At 38.0% G+C, this 21116-nt stretch overlaps 3 protein-coding genes across 8 annotated transcripts in view; 2 read left to right on the top strand and 1 right to left on the bottom strand.

The window, feature by feature from the left end:
* LOC127449949 (myocardin-related transcription factor B-like) overlaps positions 1–5156 on the top strand; it is a 56144-nt gene extending 50988 nt beyond the window's left edge. For 5 of the 6 annotated variants that reach the window (XM_051713595.1, XM_051713596.1, XM_051713591.1 and 2 more), the window contains 3 exons: positions 449–583; positions 864–924; positions 1042–5156. In XM_051713595.1, the coding sequence (XP_051569555.1) occupies positions 449–583; positions 864–924; positions 1042–1499 (654 nt within the window). In that variant the 3' untranslated portion in view covers positions 1500–5156. The remainder of the gene's footprint in view (positions 1–448; positions 584–863; positions 925–1041) is intronic. The other variant, XM_051713593.1, reaches the window with a different exon arrangement.
* A 5077-nt stretch (positions 5157–10233) lies between these two features.
* On the bottom strand, positions 10234–14250 carry snrnp25 (small nuclear ribonucleoprotein 25). The gene is made up of 5 exons (XM_051713653.1): positions 13846–14250; positions 13583–13673; positions 11011–11116; positions 10839–10913; positions 10234–10404 (listed from the first exon to the last, which is right to left on the bottom strand). The coding sequence occupies exons 1-5, from the start codon at positions 14053–14055 to the stop codon at positions 10311–10313; spliced, it is 576 nt and encodes a 191-aa protein (XP_051569613.1). The 5' UTR covers positions 14056–14250; the 3' UTR covers positions 10234–10310.
* A 214-nt stretch (positions 14251–14464) lies between these two features.
* On the top strand, positions 14465–21115 carry polr3k (polymerase (RNA) III (DNA directed) polypeptide K). Its single transcript, XM_051713664.1, has 3 exons — positions 14465–14716; positions 17323–17410; positions 20626–21115. The coding sequence occupies exons 1-3, from the start codon at positions 14606–14608 to the stop codon at positions 20751–20753; spliced, it is 327 nt and encodes a 108-aa protein (XP_051569624.1). The 5' UTR covers positions 14465–14605; the 3' UTR covers positions 20754–21115.
* Position 21116: the final 1 nt, after the last annotated feature.

The raw sequence follows: 21116 nt of genomic DNA, 5'->3' as shown, positions 1-21116 counted from the left end.
AGGGAGAAGAATTTATGGTAAAAAAGGGACTTATATATTGATCTGGTTCTCACCCACACCTATCGTGTCTGTACATAGATTTAACCACTGGAGTCATATGGATTACTTTTATGCTCCCTTTATGTGCTTTTTGTAGCTTCAAAGGTCTGGTCACCATTCACTTGCATTGTATGGACCTACAGAACTGAAATATTCTTCTAAAAATCTTCATTTGTGTTCTGCAGAAGAAAGAAAGTCATACACATCTGAGATGCCAGGAGAGTGACTATATCATGAGAGAATTTTCATTTTTGGGTGAACTATTCCTTTAATAAATTCTGCAAACAGAATATTGTTAATTGTTTGTTCATGCTACCTAATGCATTAACTTATGTTAACGAATGGAACTTTATTGCAAAGTGTTACCAATTATATATGTATATACATAAATGGTATGTGTTTTGACCAGCCTCCCTCGCCCTGTCAGCTCAACTATATCCTCCAGCCATCCACATTCCCCAATCACCACAGCCCAAAGAGTAAAGACCCGCCCCGCTATGAGGAAGCCGTCAAACAGACCCGCAGCCAGCAAGCCACAATGCAGGTAATATAAACATATATTGTGCACAGCGAGGGCTACAGCTCACATGTGCAAATATTTCACCATAAAGTGACACAGCAAAGCCTCGTCAGCTTTGCATACTTCACCATCATCTTGAAACCTTAAGGGATAGTTCACCCAAAAAGGAAGATTCTGTCATCATTTACTCAATTTGATGTTGATCAAAATCTGTATGACTTCCTTTTTATGGCAGACAGAAAGTGGACATGAGGGTGAGTGAATCAAGGCAATCCTTTTAAACACTTTGTATTCCTCCATAAAGGTACCCACTGCTACCAGTCAGCACATGGACGATTTGTTTGACGTTTTGATTGAGAGTGGAGGTGAGGACAGTAAACAAGCTGTATTGAGTTCTCTTTTTACATGGAATACAACTTTGTTTTCAGCTGCAATTTATTTGTATATGTAAACCGTAACAAAACCATCTTCCACTTGCACAGAAATTTCTCCACTGACCAGGCAGGATCCCTTACTGGACAAACTTCTCCCAGTGACTGCTAACGTCACCACCCTGCCCATCAACACGGTGCTGTCACGCCCTCCCCCACAGATACACGTGGCCCGCACGCCCAACCAACCCCAAGTGCCTCCACCCAGCATGGTGGCCCTGGCCTCAGATAACCAGTTGGAGGCCCTGCTGGAAGACGCTGAGCCACGAACCCTACGACTAATGGAGGAGCTGAAGAACCAACTGCTGGAGCCAAACTCCCCAATGGACACTTCAGACCTGACCTTCACCGACACACCAACCTACGCAATCCATCTGCAGGACACCACCCTGGACAACATGGAGTGGTTAAACCTGACGATGCCCGGACCTGCTGGTATCTCCTCTCCGGCTCCAGTCTTCTCCTCTGATTTCTTGGACTCATCTGATCTACAGTTACACTGGGAGTGAGGACACATGGGAAGGAGATTATGGAGCATCAAAATGTTCTGAAAATATATGTGAAACTTGAGGGACCATTAGCACCGAGGCACAGTGCACAGACACTGAAAACTGGCTTTGGTGATTGATTGTGCTCCCTGCAATGTTCTGGGAACTTTAGTTTTTGGTTATAAAAAACAATAAGAACTGGTTCACAAAAAAATAGCCAAACAGGAACCATATGCTAAAGTTAGGGGAACGTTCTGTGTTTCCTGGGTTAGACTTTGGTGATCTTACGAGGACCATTGAATCAGGAGTGGTCCACTGTGCCCAAACCACAATCTAAACATACAGCAACCACTGATAGCTTAGCATCAGCTTTTCTCGTGTGCGCCTATAAATGCAGGCCTGTGTGCGGCAGTATATTATTACCAACATCTCTTTCAAGGCAGAAAAAGAATGTAGAGACACTTGGACATTTTTCAGCTATGTATTTAGGCAGTTTTGACTTTCTGATTTTCATATTACGAAGCAGTCTTTAAAACATTAGCTATATTATATAGAAATGTTAATGTTGTTTTCTAGAATTTTTCCTGGTTTAATTTCTTCGAACTGAGTTTTGGGGAAAGGTAGGATTATACATACTGTACATTAGTGTGCCTTCACTGTTTACATTGCCCAGAAACACACTAGTTTTAGAATTTGTTAAAGGGATGGTTTACACAAAAAGGAAGATTCTTTCATTATTTACTCCTCTTAATATCGTTCCAAACCCATATGACTTTCTGTCTTCTGCGGAACACAAAAGGAGATAGTTTAAAGATTGTTGTGATCACTGATTTCAGTACAATAGCATCTGATAGTAACTCAGTTTAACAGAGTGAGTCATCTATGCAGTGCCCAAATCAGATATGGCAACATGTTATACAGTGTTGCGTTAGTTACTCAAAAAGTCAAATTACTAATAACTTCTCTTAAATTGTAATCACATTATGAATGATTATGTAATTGAAAAGTAATCACATTACTAATTATTTTGAAGTTACTTTCTAAAACACGTCACAGAAATGTTTTGATTTTGATGGCTATATTTCCTCTTCGTTGTCGCACACCCTTCAGCTGTCACAGAAATGCAAACAGACGTACATATGAATCATATTTTAAATGTATTTTACATATTATTTTAGAAATATGTGTAACTCAAATAATGTACTTAAAAAGAATTACCTTAATTGAAAGTCTGTAACTGTAATCTGATTACAAGAATTTAAAATGTAATGCATTACACTACTTTTTGACTTAAAAGTAGATTACAGTAACTAATTACTTTGTAATCAGATTACACCCAACACTTTGTGTCAATAACATTGACTCTCATTGGTTCTTGAGAATCTCGTGACATGAGGTTTGATGTTACTTGCGTGTCGCCATATTTGATTTGTGCTCTGTATACATGAGTTGATCAGTGATTTGAAAGTGACTAACAACTTAAATTTTGGTCTATTCATCATACAAATTGACCAAATGCTTTCAGAGGACTTGGAATATGAACTGCTTTTATGACACCTCTGGGTGGGTTTTTAAGCTTTAAAGTTAGTCACTATCAACTGCTGTTGTATGGAAATCGTTGATCGTAACAATCTTTGAAATACCCCCTTTTGTAATCTGCAGAAAAAGTCATGATTTTGAAACGACATGAGGGTGAGTAAATAATGACAGAATTTCCATTTTAGGCTTAACTATTTATTTAACTATGTGTAGAGTTTTCAAATGTCAGACATTCGTGAGGAAAACGTTGTGCCATGGTAATTGTTAGCCATGTTACGTCGCCTTCGCTGAATAAACCTGTCTAGTGGCTCTCATTAGATAAACCATCAGTTAACCTTTGCTTAAGGGTACTCTAAATTATGGCAGCTAAATAATGGCACACAAGACAAAGAAGAGAAATCTATGGCAACCTGTTGTCTTCAATTTGTAAAACATTCAAATTCATTCATGTCAGATCACTTGCAACCGGTGTGTGGACAAGGTGAGGGAGTGAGTTTGTTTACCAAACCTGACACAGGGCCAAAGAGACACAAGAGAATTAGAGGCAGGGAGACACACACAAACTTTGACCTATACGGGTCTTAATCATACCACACAAACGAGTAGAGGTGAGTCTGCACAGGATTTCGCTCATACAGACCAGCTGAACTGGCATTGTTGCATGTATTATCTAGGGAACCGACACAAAACAGAACCCAGTGTAATTTCCATATCCAGATGTGATTAGAATGACATCGGAGTGTCATAGTGTCACTTATTTACTATAGTACATCCCACATTTGTTTCAGTAAAAGACTTTCTTTCTTCTGCTGAACACAAATGAAGATTTTTAGAAGAATATTTCAGCTCTGTTGGTCCATACAATGCAAGTGAATGGAAGACCAGAATTTTAAGCTCCTAAAAGCACATAAAGGAAACATAAAATTAATCCATATGACTCCAGTGTTTTACACCATGTCTTAAGAAGTGACATGATAGGTGTGGGTAGGAAAAACAATATTTACATATTTTTTTTACTATAAATCTTCACTTTTACTTTCAGAATGTGAAAATAGAGATTTAGAGTAAAAAAGGAATTAAATATTGTTCTGTTTCTCACCCAAACATATAATATAGCTTCAGAAGACATGGATTAAAAACCTGGAGCTGTATGGATTGTTTTTATGCTGCCTTTATGTGCTTTTTGGAGCTGCAAAGTTCTGGTCACCATTCACTTGCATTGTATGGACCTACAGAGCTGAAATATTATTGTACAAATCTTCGAGTTTAGCAGAAGAAAGTCAGTCATACAGATCTGGGATTGCATGAGGGTGAGTAAATGATGAGAGAATTTACATTTTTGGGTGAACTATCCCTATAAGGTGTGTTTTATTTTTTTATTTTTTTTATGTGAAAATGTAGCGACATCTGCTGGATATTTTGAAAAAGACAGCTAAATGAATCTGTTTTCAGATATATTACTCTCTGAATTTGTTTTGTGCAATGTTTGTCAGATACAATAGTAGACTTCTCCCTAGACTCTCATAAATGTTGCACTTACTTGACCTTTGACTGAGCATTAACTCACTGACAATCAGTTCCTTATCCAAACACATTGACCAAGCGAAAGAATGTATTTCTAGATTTAGAAATGTTATTTCTAAAGGGATATCATACTTCCGTCTCTACTGGAGACCAAAAGTTCTTAATTATTTAAACACACCAACTTACTGCATTTATGCAGATCTCGCATATAGTTTAAACATAAATATATGGCTGCATAAATATTTTTAGTGTGGAAAAATGATCCTGTCTGTTGCAGTCAAGGCTGTGGTGCATAAAATTCATATTTTAGATGAGCTTGTAAAGATGATTAGGGATGTGTATATATTTTTTCGTCCTACATGCCAATCAAATAAATTGATATGTAATGAAGAGCTATAGTCTTTAAAAGACGAGTAGGGAAGTATTTCATATCTTACTGACACTTTGGAGTATCAAGTAGATTGTATGACTCATATTTTGCACCATTTATATATTGTTACATTACATATATTTTATACATACATATTTGTGCAACTGTAAATAATGTTTTGAGGTTATCTTTGTACATATGTGTATTGTATATACAGCCTTTTATCATTAAAATGTTTCTGTATTTGAAAAGTACTTGTCTCATACCACCAGTTCTATAACTCTAGCGAGACCCAACTACTAATAATATAATCATTTTTAATAATTTTATATTTTTCTCAAAGGAAAGATTGTAAATCATGGGGGCAGATTACACAGCTGTTCCTCTGGTCTCCAAAACAAGATCTTGAATTCCACTGAATCAAAGAACTCTCATTCCATTTCACAGTCGCATTGTTTAGGGTGATGTTTTGATCCCACGTTTTACATTCCAGTAAACCCTGAAAGTTTTGCTCAAATATTCCACCCATTCTTTCAGCTCACAGATAAACGATTGCATTGAATGTTCTTAAAGTTCAAACCAGAAGATTTGGGTGAGACAATCAACATTCAAATTTAAGACTTTTTAAGACCTTTTCCAAGACCTGAACAAATTAAATGAATACCGTATCCCCATTCAAAACAAACCCTTACAATCTCAAAATACATAATGTATCACAGACTCTTAATTAAACAGGCAGGGGCACACATTCAACATTGCTTATCAGTATAACAGGGCAGGAGTTTAAAATACTCAAGACATGTTTTCCACAAATATATCACAGTAAAATTGGTTTATGTACCATTATATAAATAAATACAAATTAGAGTTTGACCAATATTGGATTTTGCTGATACGACAATGTGTTGAAAGAAAAGCAATTAATCGACCAATAGTTTTTAAAATTGGTAGCCTATATTAAATATTCTTAGTGTTTCCTTCCCGTAATGGGGAGGGCCAGACAGAGACTACAAGAGTTCAAATGTAATTGAATTACAGATGCACTTTATGGTTGGTGGGGGCAGATTTGATTAATAGCGTGGAACTTTTAAAGGCACATTAACTTTGCAATACACCGGGAACTAGGGATGGGAATCGTAAGGAATTTAACGGTTCCAATTCCTCTTAACGATTCCAGTAACAATTCCAGTAATTCTTTTAGTACCGTTTTTAAAAGAATTATTTGGAAAGAGAAATGCAATTCTTTTGCTATCTGTACCAAATGATGAGATCATTTCAGATTTCTACAGAGCAGATATAACAAATCAGAAATCAGTTTAATACAGTTCTTGTAAAAGGTGTGTTTGCAGACTTTTTAGAGACATAATTACAATCCAACAATAGATCCTAACTATATACATTAAAATAAACAATTTTAAATAAACAAATTTACGGTTTAAATAAACAAATCTAAACCAACAAGAAATGTGATGGCATATTTCATTAATTGATTTATTCTTTTATAAAATTCCACTCATTACAACAACTCTCCTGTATCTTTAATTATACATTGTCATATGAACAATCAGTCAGTAACTGCACTGCTTGATTTACGCCTCACAGGTCATCATTAAATAAATAGTAACAGTTCCAGATAGTTTAGACTGTTATTAGCCTAATGTTGTACTTCAGGTTTGTGAGACTTCAACAGTTCTTATTTAATTTTGAGCTGGACATTCTTAATTTGCACATCAGTATAAGATTACTTGCATACTGGACTATACCGGAAGCACCGTATGTTTTAGGCTGTAGACTCAAAAGGACCGGCTCCTTTCAATAATTCTTTCGGAAATCAAACTATACCGACACTTTAAGGATCCACAGGAACCCTGTAAACATTCTTGTATTCCTTTCAGGGTGGTGTGTTGTGGCGGTTAAGGGCTGGTAACCAAAAGGTTAATTCCCACATTGGGTAATCCCCTGTGTAACTTTGTGGTGACATTATGGCAAAATTGCATGAAAGTCGTGGAATTAATTCCTGGTCATGTAGGAATAAAGAAACGTCACAAAAATCAAATAAACTGCACAAAGTTTCTGCTAAGCACATCTGTTCTGGTGATGCTTCAGTTTAATTCTTTCTGCTGTGTTTTCAAGAGTTTCACCCCTCAAAGCTTCTTGCAGGTGTGTATTTTACTCTGACATTTTGGACACTTGTGAATGACATCTTTAAAGGAATCCAAACAGAATGGGATCAAGCAGCAGCCAGCTACACAACTACACAAGAATCAGAAAGACAACTGTTACATTATTACTAATATATCATCTGTAAACCATAAAACTATCCTGAAAATCATATATTTCTCTGGAAACAATTATGTTTAACAACTTTTACAGAGAATACAGGACAGTTATGAGTAAATGGGAGTTCATATGACAAATATGAGTAAATTATATGATAATAATGAGTAAATATGGTACACTTTTGTATTATCTAACATAAAATTAACATGAAAAGTAGCTTATTTTTAACACATCAAATGTATTCCCCTCTTAAAATTGGGATTTAGGCCAGTTCCACCCTGAGGTCTTGAGATTTTTGGCTGCATCCAACAACTAAAATCATATGACAGTGTCATAATTTTAACAATGTATTGAACTGATATTTAATTCATTGTACTAAAAAGTTTTCATTTTTAACTCATTTTAATTGCCAAAAATGTAATATTTTGCTGTTCAAGCAACACTGTTACTCAAGTTACTGCATCAAAAAAATTATCAAATATATATTTATCTTTAAAATATAGGAAATATAGATTTGCTCATACCATTAAACCGACATTTTATTGCAAAATTGCAAGCCGATTAAGTGACAGCTTAATTCAGACTAAATCTGTAATCCTTTTGCACACACAAAAAAAAAAAACATTTTAAATATTTACGCATTTTAATGTTATAAAATTATAACTAATTGAATTGAGTAATCTTTAATTAAATAAAATAAAAACAAATATTTTGAATTTTATAAAACATTTTAACATTACACAATTCAATTAGATGAACATTAAAATGCATGAATCCAAAAAAATAGGCTAATATTTATATATATATATATATATATATTTTTTTTTTTTTTTTTTTTTTTGTGTGTGTGTACTTGCAACCATGTTAACCATTCTGAAGTTGTTTTATTAATATTTTAATTTGATACATTTTGTCCATTTAATTTTGATGTTTATTTATTACATGTTGCTAGAAATTTAGACATGTCACCAATTTTGATGACAAAGTTACAAAAATTGCAAACCTTATAGAAAATCGATGAAAAATAAAATGCCTCATAATATTTTTTTTGACTTTCTGAGGTTGACAATCAACATTTTCTGAAGGTTTTGCACCTAATTTCCCCACCCATTTGTTGTAAAAAAAAGTTCCAGGCCCAATTTTCTACCCTATTTGTGGAAAGTGCCTATACACATCATAAATCAGCACTGAACTCACCCAAAAACAATGGAAATAAGACACACCAGACAGGCAACACTTCCAGCAGCAGTTGTGACCTCTGTGGTCACATATTGGCGGCAGAATGGACACTGTGTATGGGATGGGAATCGAGGAAGTTGTTGAACATCCAGGATAACCTGCGGAGCTGAGATAAACATACAAATCAGCTACTTCCAGGAAGTTTGGTGCATTTGTATTTTGTCTGTAATGAACTTTATTTCTTAAATAAAAATTTTAATGAGTCACATTGCTTAAATCATACATCACAGGAATTGTTTTTTAAAACACTCACTAACCTGGAAAGGAAGGTGGACTCTCCACAAAAACTACACCAGATGATACAGATGTGTCTGAAATAAAGGTATAAAAATATATTAACATGTACAGTAAAATATGTCAAATAAGTTGAAAGGGTCAACTTCCAAGTGTAATCATGTAAAGCTAAAGGTTGTCCAAATAAAATCTCATTTGCGAAAGAGTCACCTATTAAATTTTGAGTTCCTCCTAGTCTGTCTTGCTTCGCCAACAGTTGCATCTTCCTCTCAGAGAGAACTTTAAGTTCATTGTCAAGTGCTTGCATTTCTGCACTTTCTTGGGAATACTCTGTTGGTCACAAGAACTACAGTGTAACACCAGTTTATCCCATATATATTAATACTATTATAACATGTTTATACTTCGATAACAATAGGAAATCTAAATATTCAACATTTTTATGTATCTGTTATCTCGAAATGTCTTTCACAGCTTGTTTGGCTTATGTGACAAAATGTTAGTTTATAAGAAACTTTTATTTTACTGACGTTGCTCATTTCGGCCGTTACTTCGCTTGAATTCAATCAGCAAAGCCAGGACATTGCATCTGTCAGTGATCTGCTGCCTGCGAAAGGAGACCTGGTTCAGCTCCTCTGAGATATTCGCCAGATCCTGCTCATGAGATTGTCCAGGCATGTTGAGGGCTGAAAAGTCAAGGCTCACTTGATCCTAAACCTTTAAGAGCCCCATTCTTTTGTGCTGTCTCCTCTCTGGTGTGATATCACAAGAGTTTGTGGACAGAAATGAAAACCTTCTGAGCAGCCTGACAAGAATAATGGAGAATTGTACAGTCTGGTCCTTTCCTGCTGCAAAAATGCACAACGATTTAAAATGTATCAGACAATAATTAGAAGAATACATGTTTCCAAGTAGAAAACATTTTAATAAATGTACAAAGGAGAGGAGATATAAAGAGCAGTAACCTGTGTTTCCTGTAGCCAGTGCATTTCTTTTCACCCGTCTGCTTTACACAGTGTAGTGATAAGGAAATAATAGTCTAGTCATATTGCAGTGCTACAGTATGAGGAACATGTTTACAATATTTAAAGTACGTGGCCTATATTTTCCTAACTTCAGGTAGCGGGCCAAGTGTCAGGGAGAGGGTCTGACACAGCAAATTGTGGGAGTTGGGGCTATCTCCGGTCTGGTAGAACCATAAAAACAAATAACACATGGAAAGAAAATAAATTTGCACGATCAAAACCAACACTGCATTTTCACTATATCTACATTTCTATATGCAATTAGAATAAAAATTAGAATTAGAATAAAATTCCACAGATATTATGTAAATATATGTCATTAGATTTGTACTTAATTAGAATGATTCAGATCTAGTAAAGGCTAGATCAGATCTGAAGTGGGTATGTTACATGACAAAAAATTTTCAGTTAAGTTTCACACATTTGCATTTTTGCAAATGTAACAGATTGGGTTTCTGTCCCCCCAAAAAAAACAAAAGGCCCATTTATCAGTATTGATAAAAGGTGCTCTGAATATTGTGCAATGTAATAAACACTATAGGAATAAATTCTTGAACATTTTTATTTTATTTTATTTTTGGCACAATTGCTTGAACAATTGTAACAGCCACTGAATGTCTTTTAATTGTTGAAAAGAGGACCGGCAATTCCCCCTGCTCGTTTCTTCCTCAGTTTCTTCAAGAATGTCACTTCATCTCTGTTCCTGATCCCGTAGCTGAAAATATGAGAAAGAAAATCCTTCTTATCACATCATAATGTAATAATAATAATTCAAAAGCACATGTCATGAAAGAGTCAACATGAAATGGTGTTCACAATCCATTTTACTTCCGTCATCTGACCTCTTTCAGAGGAAACTGGATATTCAATGAGAAGAATATAGGGCAGGTTTTATACACAGGGAACTGACTGAGTCAGGAAAAGTGTACATTACATTCCAGAGTCAGGTGGTTGGAGGGGAGGGGTTGAAAAACAAGAGGAATTTGGTGACATTAGCACACCGATAAATTGTGCAACAAAAGTTCAGGCATGTGTATTAAGTCAATAGGGTCATTTTTGATTTCACGTTGACTAATGTGCACTAAATCAACAAAAGTTTCCACATATTTTCTGTTATTTTACAAGAGTGAATAAATGATTTGGACTCACTCTTTCAGCTTTCTTTTGTCATCCTCTAATTTTTCTGCATTGAAGATCAGATGAAATGTTCTCCACACGTATTTCCTTGACAAAAGAATGGTAATTAGCCACATGCCAAAAAAAGAAAAGATAAAGAAACCTATCATCTACTTAAAGAAACCTGCCATTTTCAAAGTCTCACCAGCTGATGTGCTTGACACCTCCCTCTCGCTGTTGCTTAAGCTCCATATATCTGCGAATGGCCTTCTTCAGATCCAGCACTGTAGCAGACTGCACGACCACAATTGCTGCAGAGGTTTGCTCCAATTATAATAGATAAGTGCATAACTATAATTCATAACTGTTAACAAATCTATTCTCTTTGAATAAAACATTAGTGATGGACCAATAATTGGTTTGACTGATATTTTTACACTTTTGTACTTCATTGGTTACCATTCTTTAATATCGAGTTCACAGATGAGGTTTGACATAACACAAAAGAAAGAACTCATATAGTGGAAGGCAAATTGTGAAAAGTCTTTGATTCAACAGCCTTAAACATTTAAAGGAATATTCTGGGTTCAGTACAGGTAAAGCTCAATCGACAGCATTTTCAACTCATCCATCCTCTTTAAAAAAGCAAAAACCGAGGTTACAGTGAGGCACTTACAACGGAAGTGAATGGGACCAATTTTTGGAGGGTTTAAAGGAATGTGAAGCTTATTATTTTATAAAAGCACATACATGAATTCTTCTGTTAAAACTCATGTATTATTTTTGTCAAGGCTGGGTTGGAGAGATAGAGGGTGAGGACTCAAAAGCAGAGTAGATGGGCTTTATTAATATGAAAAATAAAAAAAACACAACAGAAACCACCTCGTAGGGGAAAAACGAGACAGGAACTTGGTGGCAGGGCTGGAGAAGGGGAGCCTCGATGTCCGGGCGCACAACAGGAATCTCCAGTGGCATAGACAGAACACTTATAGCTGGGAAACATCCACAACAAACTGGCACAAGACAAAAAAAAACACAATGGGGTTAAATAGGAAAGAAAACAAGGACGGTAATAAGGAAAGCGTGAAGCAAATTAACTAATAACGAGGTAACAAGGAGGCGAGGTCAGGACGAGAGACAGAAGAGCACATGGCAAACAACTTAACAAGAACCATGTGCTCACAACACACCATAAAGGAAGAGCACATGGCGATGAAGCCATCATTGGCCATGTGCTCAAACAAACACCAAGGGCATGTTCAGCCCCGACAAAACGTAGCAAAACGTTTATTTAAACAGAAATGGTGGTGTGTTGAACACCCTGTTGTGTTATGCAATCGTTGCAACTATGGCTGCTGAGAAGGCCATTCTTTGTGTTCTTTTCGAAGAATTTTCAGAGCCTGATGAAATTGGTTTAAATACGTGTTTAATACTTCAAAATACGCTCAATGTTACAGTCACTGCTCTTGCCGTCCAGAATAGCAGAGAACATCCCAACTGAGTGAAGGGATATGTGGAAACTGTTTCCTAATTATGGTGATCCAACATTTGCCTCGCATTTCAGGATGACAAACAGTCTTCAATTGTTGCATACACCAAGCTGCAGTGGACACATTTGTAAAGGACTTCAGTTGGATCCATTGTGTGCACTGCCTTTTTAATACGGCGGGGTTTATATACCTGTCACTGCTGACTGGGTAACACCTCTGACACACCCACCAAACCAGAGAAAACGTACCTCAAAGCCCATTGCACACCGTTTCGAGGAAACATGTAATTCAACCCGGAAACCGTAGCAAAACGGTGCACACCGTTTTGAAATTGAACTTGCCCCAAGACAAGACAATAGAGTACATGGTGATGAAGCCATCATTGGCCATGTGCTCAAACAAACACCAAGACAAGACAATAGAGCACATGGCGATGAAGCCATCACCGAAGAGTCAGGATACAGACACCATGCTCTGAACATGAAATACAGACTAGACAGAAGAGCACATGGCCAGGAAAACAACCAATGCCGTGCACTCACAGAGACATAGAACATACATGTCAGGATCCTGTCACCACAATAAACCAGACTGACAAAGGTGGCAGGATCCTGACAATCTGAGCTGTAAAGTTGTTTAAATTGTCATATTTAGTCATTTTAGGGTTTGTTGACATTACATCGTCGTGGCAACGAAGTTGTAAAATTGGCTATAACTTTACACAGAAAAGGTTAGTAAGCGATGTTATCACACTAAAATCATGTTTGTCTTGTGGCTATACTTTTTTTAATGTTCAAAACTTGGCCCCATTCACTTCCATTGTAACTCAGATTTTTGCTTCTTTTAAAGAAAAGGAGGAATGAGTCGAAATACATTTTTGTGGTGATCAGTATTGTGCCACAAATGCTGTCGATTGAGCTTAACTTGTATTAAAGGAATATTCCGAGTTCAAGTTACATTAATTAAACAAAGAAACTTGGGCAAGTGTATATTGCCAATAAAACAGATTAAATAAATTATTTGTGGACTATGCACACTCATAAAGCAGGCTTTCATCTTTAGATGTTAGTCATGATTGATAGAAGCAGAAATAGAACAATAATTGAAAATAGGTTCTGCATAATCGGTTATCTTACATTTAAAGAAAAAGACAAATAAGCAGTGTTGTACAGGTCATTAAACACAACACTGGTCAGTCTTCACTGGATCTGGATCACAGGGAGGTGGTTTGGTATAAAAGAACAGCATGGGATACATTATTTGAGACTGACTCAAAGTAAAACTCACGCATGACTTCTCCATCTGCCTTACAAACTCGAACAGTCATGGCCTGGCCATACTCCAAAGCCACCTGCGAGTTCACCTCCTCTAATGTGACCTGAACATTTTTTAAGATAAAATGACATTAAGGATTTTTAAAAGATCAAAACCATGCTGTGATGAATAGCATCTTATTTTTGTACTTTCTGAATCATTGTCAAATTTCACTAGCATCTAAATGAATGAATGAATGAATGAATGAATGAATGAATGACACTCTTCTTTGATACCTGAATTGGCAGGTCACACAGTAATGGGTCCTGCACCATCAGAGCGAGTCCTTCCTCAAAGATGTCAAGAAATTCAGAGTGTGGCAATGCTTCTTCATCCTCTTCATCTTGTTCTTCTTGCTCCTCTTTTTTAATATCTTCTACATACGTTTTTTCCTCTAACTCAGTCTCATCGACATTATTTAGATTTGCCTCCTTTAGTTCTTCCATTTTCGGAATGAAACCCCAAGTAGTGGTTTAACAGATTTCCTTTTCCTTTTCTTTTTCTTTAGGGTAACAATATGTGTAAATTGAAATGTTGACACATTTGTGAACACTGTAAAACAGCATCACGTAACGAAATAAAGCGTGCATTTCAACATGTTTATATTTTTTTCAAAGACGCTGTGGGCTCAATTCTTTGATGTGCAGAGACTTCCTTCCCATTTAGTTCCGCTTGCTTTGTAAATACGTCTCTTTATCGTTCTAGTATAAGTTATATAATTCCAAACTTTTCATTAATTTTTGTTTGACATTTTCCAAATATAGCGTACATTAACCTTGTCCTGTTCACTATTATCAAGGTTTATTCGCATATGTTTTTTTTTTGTTTGTTTTTTTATCGTTTCACGTCGAGACTTTGACAGCTAGACACATTTACAATCACGTGTTTCCGGTTGAAAATAGACTCGTGAACGTGTGGGACCACTTATGTGAGCTGAATAGAAATAAAACAATAACACTTTTTTTATATACAGTATTATATATTGTGAGCTGGAAAATGCTTCTATTTTGTCCAACGTGTGGGAATGTTCTGATCGTGGAGGAGGGTCAAAGATGCTACAGATTTGCTTGTAACACATGCCCGTATGTGCACAACATCACGAGGAAGGTAAAGTTATCGTTACACACTAATGCCTGGGTCTCAAAACTTACTGAGTCGCCGACCTAAACAACGTATTTTTGGGCATGCCGAGTATTAGAATCGAACATGAAGTATTATTACATGAAATAATGCGAACGTTCTATTCGACCACACATGAAATAATATGCAAATTCGATTCGACCACATACAGAATAATGTGAATGTTTGATTTAAACACGTTTAATAATGTGAAAGTTTTTTTTTTTGAACACATGAAATAATGTGAACATTCGATTCAAACACACTGAATAATGTGAATGTTTAATTCAAACACAAAATAATTTGAGTCTTCCATTCAACACATAAAATAATGTGAACGTTCAATTCGACCACACACAAAATAATGTGAACGTTCAATTCGACCACACACAAAATAATGTGAACACTTGTTTAAACACATCTAATAATGTGTACATTCTTTTAACAAGTTCATTGTCTGAGAAGGATGAGGCGGGGACCGGTTCAACAATCCACGTGAGCTTTATTTAGATTATAACAGAAACTGTTTTTCAGCACAACACAAAACACCCCGAACACTCTGCTGCGTGTGTCCGACTCTCTCTCCCCTCTCTTTCGTCTGGTTCACTCTTAAATCCCTCTCACACCTTCACTGCAGGTGTTAGGAATAATCATTGACAGGTGATAATTCGCGCCATTCTCATCTCCCGAACTCGCTCTCCATTCACAAACCGGCTCTGACATAGACCGGCCCGGCTCCGCCTCCCCAGCCAGTGAATCGCAAACCACACACAGAGACATTTTGTTACAGGACGCATCCACGCATATTTTCCTCAATAAAGTAGTAAATGCTGGCCAATTCGTACCCAAGATTAGTGGATGGGTGAGGCGGGGACTAACCGCAGCCTCGACATTATGCTTTTGTCCCCGAAATTGAATAATGACAGTCACTACACGGTAATTGTGAATAACACAGTGCATACACCTCACCTTCACCCGGCCGCTTGTACCCAAAACCTCGTCTTGAACCAAGCATTGGTGGATGGAGGTTTGGTTGCAACCCGAATATATACCCCCCTTAATACTCACAGGTATGCGGTACGTTCCAGCTCGACCAGGGGAGGTCTGCGGCGAATCGGGTTGGACCAATGTCCCCACCTCCATCACTGGGCACCGGTCCTGGAAATGCCCATGCTCCCCGCAGCTCTAGCAGACCGGCCCAGACTTTACGCCTGCATCTGCAATAGCGGATTCTTCAACTTGAGGGTGAGAGCAGAGAGGGACAGGGGAAACAGGCAGGCTGAGCAAACCCCAAAGCTGGGGAACCGGTTTGGGAGGGGGAACTCCCTGTTTCCAGGGAGTGGGAACAGGACGGGAGGGGGAGAGAGAGAGAGAGAGAGAGAGATGATAACAAGGGCTCGCCGGACCCCGGATAGGCCACTATATGATCCTTTGCCAGCTGGACGCGTCATCCAGTGACACCAGGCGATGGCACTGGACCCACTCCACAGTTCCCCTTGGCAGTCAAGCGGTGAACTGCTCCAGCACCATCAGATCGATCACTGCTTCGGCGTCGCACTCCTTCCCGGCCAGTACCCACTTCCGACAGGCATCAAGGAGCAGCTGGGCATAGACAAACGGGTGGCCGAGCATGAGGGAGCGAAATGCTGGCGGTGTTGTTCTGGAGTGCGGTCGACCCGTTGTAAGATAGCCTTTTTCAGGTTATACTTCAGTCAGTTGTCAGTGGGGAGTTGCTGAGCTGGGCTTCCCCAGACAGCAGCAGTAGCAGCCGAATTGCCAACTGGGCTTTCGGCCATCTGGAGGCAGTAGCAGTTTGTTCGAAGAGCCCCACGAATGCCAGCAGGTTGTCCTGGGGCCCCATTTTGGCCAGCATGACTTGGGATACGGTCATCGCTGCCTCCGGGGTCGCGGCAGAGGACCTTTCCTGGGTTATCAGGCTCTGCAATGCCCACCGGTCCTCCATTTGGGCCTGGAGAAGCTCCTGGAAGTGCTGCTCCTTGGCCAGGAAGGCCTGATGGTGTGTCTGTTGCATGTCGGCAAGGGCTCGGATGACTTCGCCAAGCGGTGAGGACTCCATGGTGGCACCTCTTCCTCCAAGTTTCCCAGGTTTCAGCACCAGTGTAACAAGTTTGTTGTCTGAGGAGGAAGCGGGGACCGGTTCAACAATCCACGTGAGCTTTATTTGAATTATAACAGAAATTGCTTTTCAGCACAACACAAAACACCCCAAACACTCTGCTGCGTGTCTGACTCTCTCTCCCCTCTCTAGCGTCTGGCTCGCTCTTAAATCCCTCTCACGCCCTCACTGCAATGAGAAACAGGTGTTAGGGATAATCATTTACAGGTGATAATTTGCACCGTTCTCATCTCCCGATCTCGCTCTCCATTCACAAACCGGCACTCAACCACACCCCCACCACCACAATTCTATTTCAAGTGCATGTGGTCAATGTTTCTTTCAAATGCACATGAAATAATCTGAGTGTTTGATTCAAACACATTAAATTGTTAACGCATGAAATAAATTGAATGTTCCAAATGTTGCCAATTCAAGAAACTGATTTAACTGGTGGTTAAACCTTGTGATTACTCAGGTAAATAATAGAAAGTACCCCAAACTGAAAGAGGTTGATGATGTTCTCGGGGGCTCAGCTGCTTGGGAAAATGTGGACTCCACACCAGGTAAAACTAATATAATTCAAGTACAACTCCAATTTCGAAAAAGTTGGTACAGTATGGAAAATTCTAATGAAAACAAAAAGGAGTGATTCTATTCACCCTGTGCTAAATCAAAAGCCCTACAATAACACATTATTTGATGTTTAACCTTGTGAATTTAACCGTGTTGCAATCATCATTTCAAATTAGATGATTGCAACACAGTTCAAAAAAATTAAGACAGTTGAGTGTTTACCACTGTGTAACATCACCATTTCTTCTATTATCACTTAATAAGTATTTGGGCACTGAAGACACAAGTTTGTTAAGTTTAAAAAGTGGAATTTTCTCCCATTCATCCATTATGCAGGTCTTCAGCTGCGCAATTGTATGACGCCTTCGTTGCCGTATTGTGGGCTTCATAATGTAAATAAATGCAAATAATTGTTTGCTCATGATACCTAATGCATTAACTAATAGGCCCTTTACCACCTACAGTCCTGGTACTTTTCCCTCAGTAACTTTTTAGATGAGAACTCTTACGAGGAACGGAACACCCGTGGAGAATTTTCCCCTGTTGCATTCGCATTCACAAAGTACCATCGTAGTGATGTCATCTAGTATCGACCATTTTATTCGGACATTATTTGCATGTGCATTTCAATAGCAATAGCAACAACAACAACAACAACAAAATCAATAACACTGACGGAGGATGCCAGGATACGGAGCTACACTTGTTTGTTTAGGGCTGTTTTAAATGAACTGTGGCTGCATCAGAAAATGTAGTCAGCTGCCTCATCAGTTAGTGGTTTAAACAGTAGTGTTTTTGGATGAATGGAACTCTCTGAACAGTTTTAAAAAAACACCTTATTTCATCCTACCTTCATCCATCCTTATACAGCCTCCGAAGGCAGCATTTTCCAGTTTTCGGACACAGCCTGTGTCTTCAGGTTACAGTTTAAATTGGATGCGTGCAGTGCTACGTGCTGCAGCCGGAGTGAGAGATGAGACGAGGTGGTGAAAGCGCTCTTTAACCACAGAGCTCACACTGAACTCAGCAGACAACATGTTGAAAATGCACTATAAACCTATTTATCAACACAATCTTTTACAATAATGACTCAACATAAATTACTGTACCAAAAAAGATCAATGAAAATTAGCACACGCCTTCTGTTGTGTTTTCAGTCAGAAGCAGGAGAATTTTGTCAAACAGATAGCATTTGAGTGCATGATAATTGTTTCTCACCATTGTGATTTCAAAAGCACTAGTAATTCATGACATTACATTGCAATTTTCAGGACTCGTTCTGGAAGAGAGATTCAGCTAAATGACAGTGAGAAAAATTGCAGCACTTTTTAAAGTACAATGCAGTACAAGTTTAGTAAAAAAAGATTTTTCTTTACATTTCCCTTGTGATAAACACTGTTTATTGGCAAAACAACTACACTGTAATCCAAGGAGAAATACACTATTTCATGTTAAGCATTTTCTCTCCCATAAAAATCAGTTATAACGCATGGTTACTAAGACTTTAAAGAAAATAAATGGAGAAATTATTTTTTTAGTGATAAAAAATGACCTTTTTATTAAACTAAATATAAAATACTATTTTTGACACATTAGTCATATAGCCTACTGTCTACAAATTGATGACCCAAATTTTTAACAGGAAGCTGGTTAAAAAGTTAATTATGGGCCTTAAAATGAAACCCAACCCGTACCCGAGACCCTATAACCCTACGATACCGTCAGATTTTAAGCCCGAACCCGAAATCGCTTACTATCTAATTCGTTTTCCTAGCGAGCACTGTTGCAATAGGCTGTATTTTATGTAAGCATATAGGCAACATTTGTAACAGTACTGAACCAGTAAACATACACAGTTTTAACAAGGCACAGCAGCCCCTTTGTACAATAGAGCAGAAGGGGAAAACACTGTCTTACTGTTTATGTGCTGAAACTTCACCTGGTGCAGAACAATCTGGAATAATACGAAACAATGCAACAGTCCCCTCTATGCAACTGATTGTTGAATCTTTGTGACAACTGCATTAAAAATAATCTAGATGGAGCGCAAAGAATGAAACAGAGCGCAGGTGTCTCAACATGCGTTTTTGACAATGTGAAGTTCTTTTTAACTTGACAGCGATTTTTAAACAGTGCCGGTCCTATGTGAGATGCTGAAGAAAAAGCGAGACATGGTGCAAATGTTAAAGACATTCGTCCAGCATGTGTTTAAACAACTGGAAAACTGAACAGATGTGCGTAAAAACACATTCGGTGTGAACGGCCCCTAACTCATGCGTTCACGTGTGTCTGTGAGTGAGAGCGCGTGCGCGAAACAAGATCGGTAAGCCTGTTTATTTTTTCATTAATTACAAACCCGAACCCCTACTTGGAAAATCTGACCCAAACCATGCCCGAAATCCGTCGGGTTCTCAGGTCCCGTTGGGCCCGGGTCGGGTTGCAGACCTCTAATTATGGAGAAGAAAATGCTTGACAGAAAAATATTATTTTTATTTTATTTTTTTAATTGCTTTATTAATTGCAGCTTCGTTCTTTTGGCAAAAAGTTGTGTTTATTAAAAGTGAAGATTTATAGAAATTATTTTTTTCCTGGACAGTTGTATTAAAGCGGTTTTTATTTTAAGCATATTAGGGGCTGTTCACACCGAATGTGTTTTGGTGTCCATCCGCCCTGTTTTTCAAATGTTTTCAATGTTGTCATCAAGCTTTAGGTGGACCTCTTTAACCTTTGTGCAGCGTCTCATGCTGGAGCCCCGCTGGAATTTTTTTTTTTTCCGTATTTAAAGCTGGAATGTCCCTTATTTGGCTGGAAGAATGTTGGCAACCCTAGCTGTGGAGCTTCTGTCCTTTCTTAATGTTTTTGTCCAATCACAGGCTACAGCACCTCCCACAGCCCCTATACACCCAAAAGTATCTACCCCGGAGTAGGAGCTTCCTTAGGTGCAAAAGCGACAGAAAGCCTGGGGAAAAGTACCTAAAATGGGCTTTAGTACCGCCAGAGGGAAAAGCCCTAATGATGTTAACGAATGGAACCTTATTGTAAAGTGTTACCGCATTTTCCATACTGTCCCAAATTTTTCTGAATTGGGGTTGTACTTCTATATGTTTGTCAGTGTTCAGATGTTGCAAACACTTTCTGGTGGCTTTTAATCACCTTTCTTGGCTCATTTCTGAGACATAAGGCACATTCTTACTTCTCTTTTTAGAACCTTGTCCAAAATGTGAGCACCCAAGAGCCTACTTTATGCAGATACAAACTAGATCTGCCGATGAACCTATGACAACTTTCTACAAATGCTGCAATCCACAATGTGGGCATCGGTGGAGAGACTAAATCAGAGACTTCAGATTTTGGACTATGTTTTAGGCTCAGAGTAAATGCTCATAGTAGAATCTACCCCACTGTTTTCACATATAAGATTTAGTTTTTGTTTGTTTTTGTTTTTTTTTGGAGGGAGTGGGGAGCCAGGCATTTAAAAAGTTTAGATTATGACAACATATGGATTAGGAACCTCAGATGCCTCATTACTTTCTTACTTTTCACTAATTATAACTCACTAGTATGTATATTTAAACATTAATAGATGTTTCCATTTATTTATATGCAATAAATGCAACAAGTTTACAGCTAGGCTGGTCTGTCCTGGCGACTGAAACATTTTTTGTGCGAGTAATAAAATAACCACTCAAAAGCTGG

The sequence above is a fragment of the Myxocyprinus asiaticus genome, chromosome 13 (assembly GCF_019703515.2).
Source record: "Myxocyprinus asiaticus isolate MX2 ecotype Aquarium Trade chromosome 13, UBuf_Myxa_2, whole genome shotgun sequence".
Classification (NCBI taxonomy): Eukaryota; Metazoa; Chordata; class Actinopteri; order Cypriniformes; family Catostomidae; genus Myxocyprinus; species Myxocyprinus asiaticus.
The sequence above is the reverse complement of the archived record's forward strand: the minus strand, read 5'-3'. Positions and strand labels throughout refer to the sequence as shown.

Coding starts and splice junctions, on each gene's coding strand:
- snrnp25 (XM_051713653.1), bottom strand. CDS start 14,055: ATGGAAGAACTAAAGGAGGCAAATCTAAATAATGTCGATGAGACTGAG. Junction 13,674..13,845: donor TGTGTGACCTGCCAATTCAG/GTATCAAAGAAG, acceptor AAAAATGTTCAG/GTCACATTAGAGGAGGTGAA. Junction 10,914..11,010: donor GGTGTCAAGCACATCAGCTG/GTGAGACTTTGA, acceptor TCTTTTGTCAAG/GAAATACGTGTGGAGAACAT.
- polr3k (XM_051713664.1), top strand. CDS start 14,606: ATGCTTCTATTTTGTCCAACGTGTGGGAATGTTCTGATCGTGGAGGAG. Junction 14,717..17,322: donor TGCACAACATCACGAGGAAG/GTAAAGTTATCG, acceptor GTGATTACTCAG/GTAAATAATAGAAAGTACCC. Junction 17,411..20,625: donor AAATGTGGACTCCACACCAG/GTAAAACTAATA, acceptor TTCTCTTTTTAG/AACCTTGTCCAAAATGTGAG.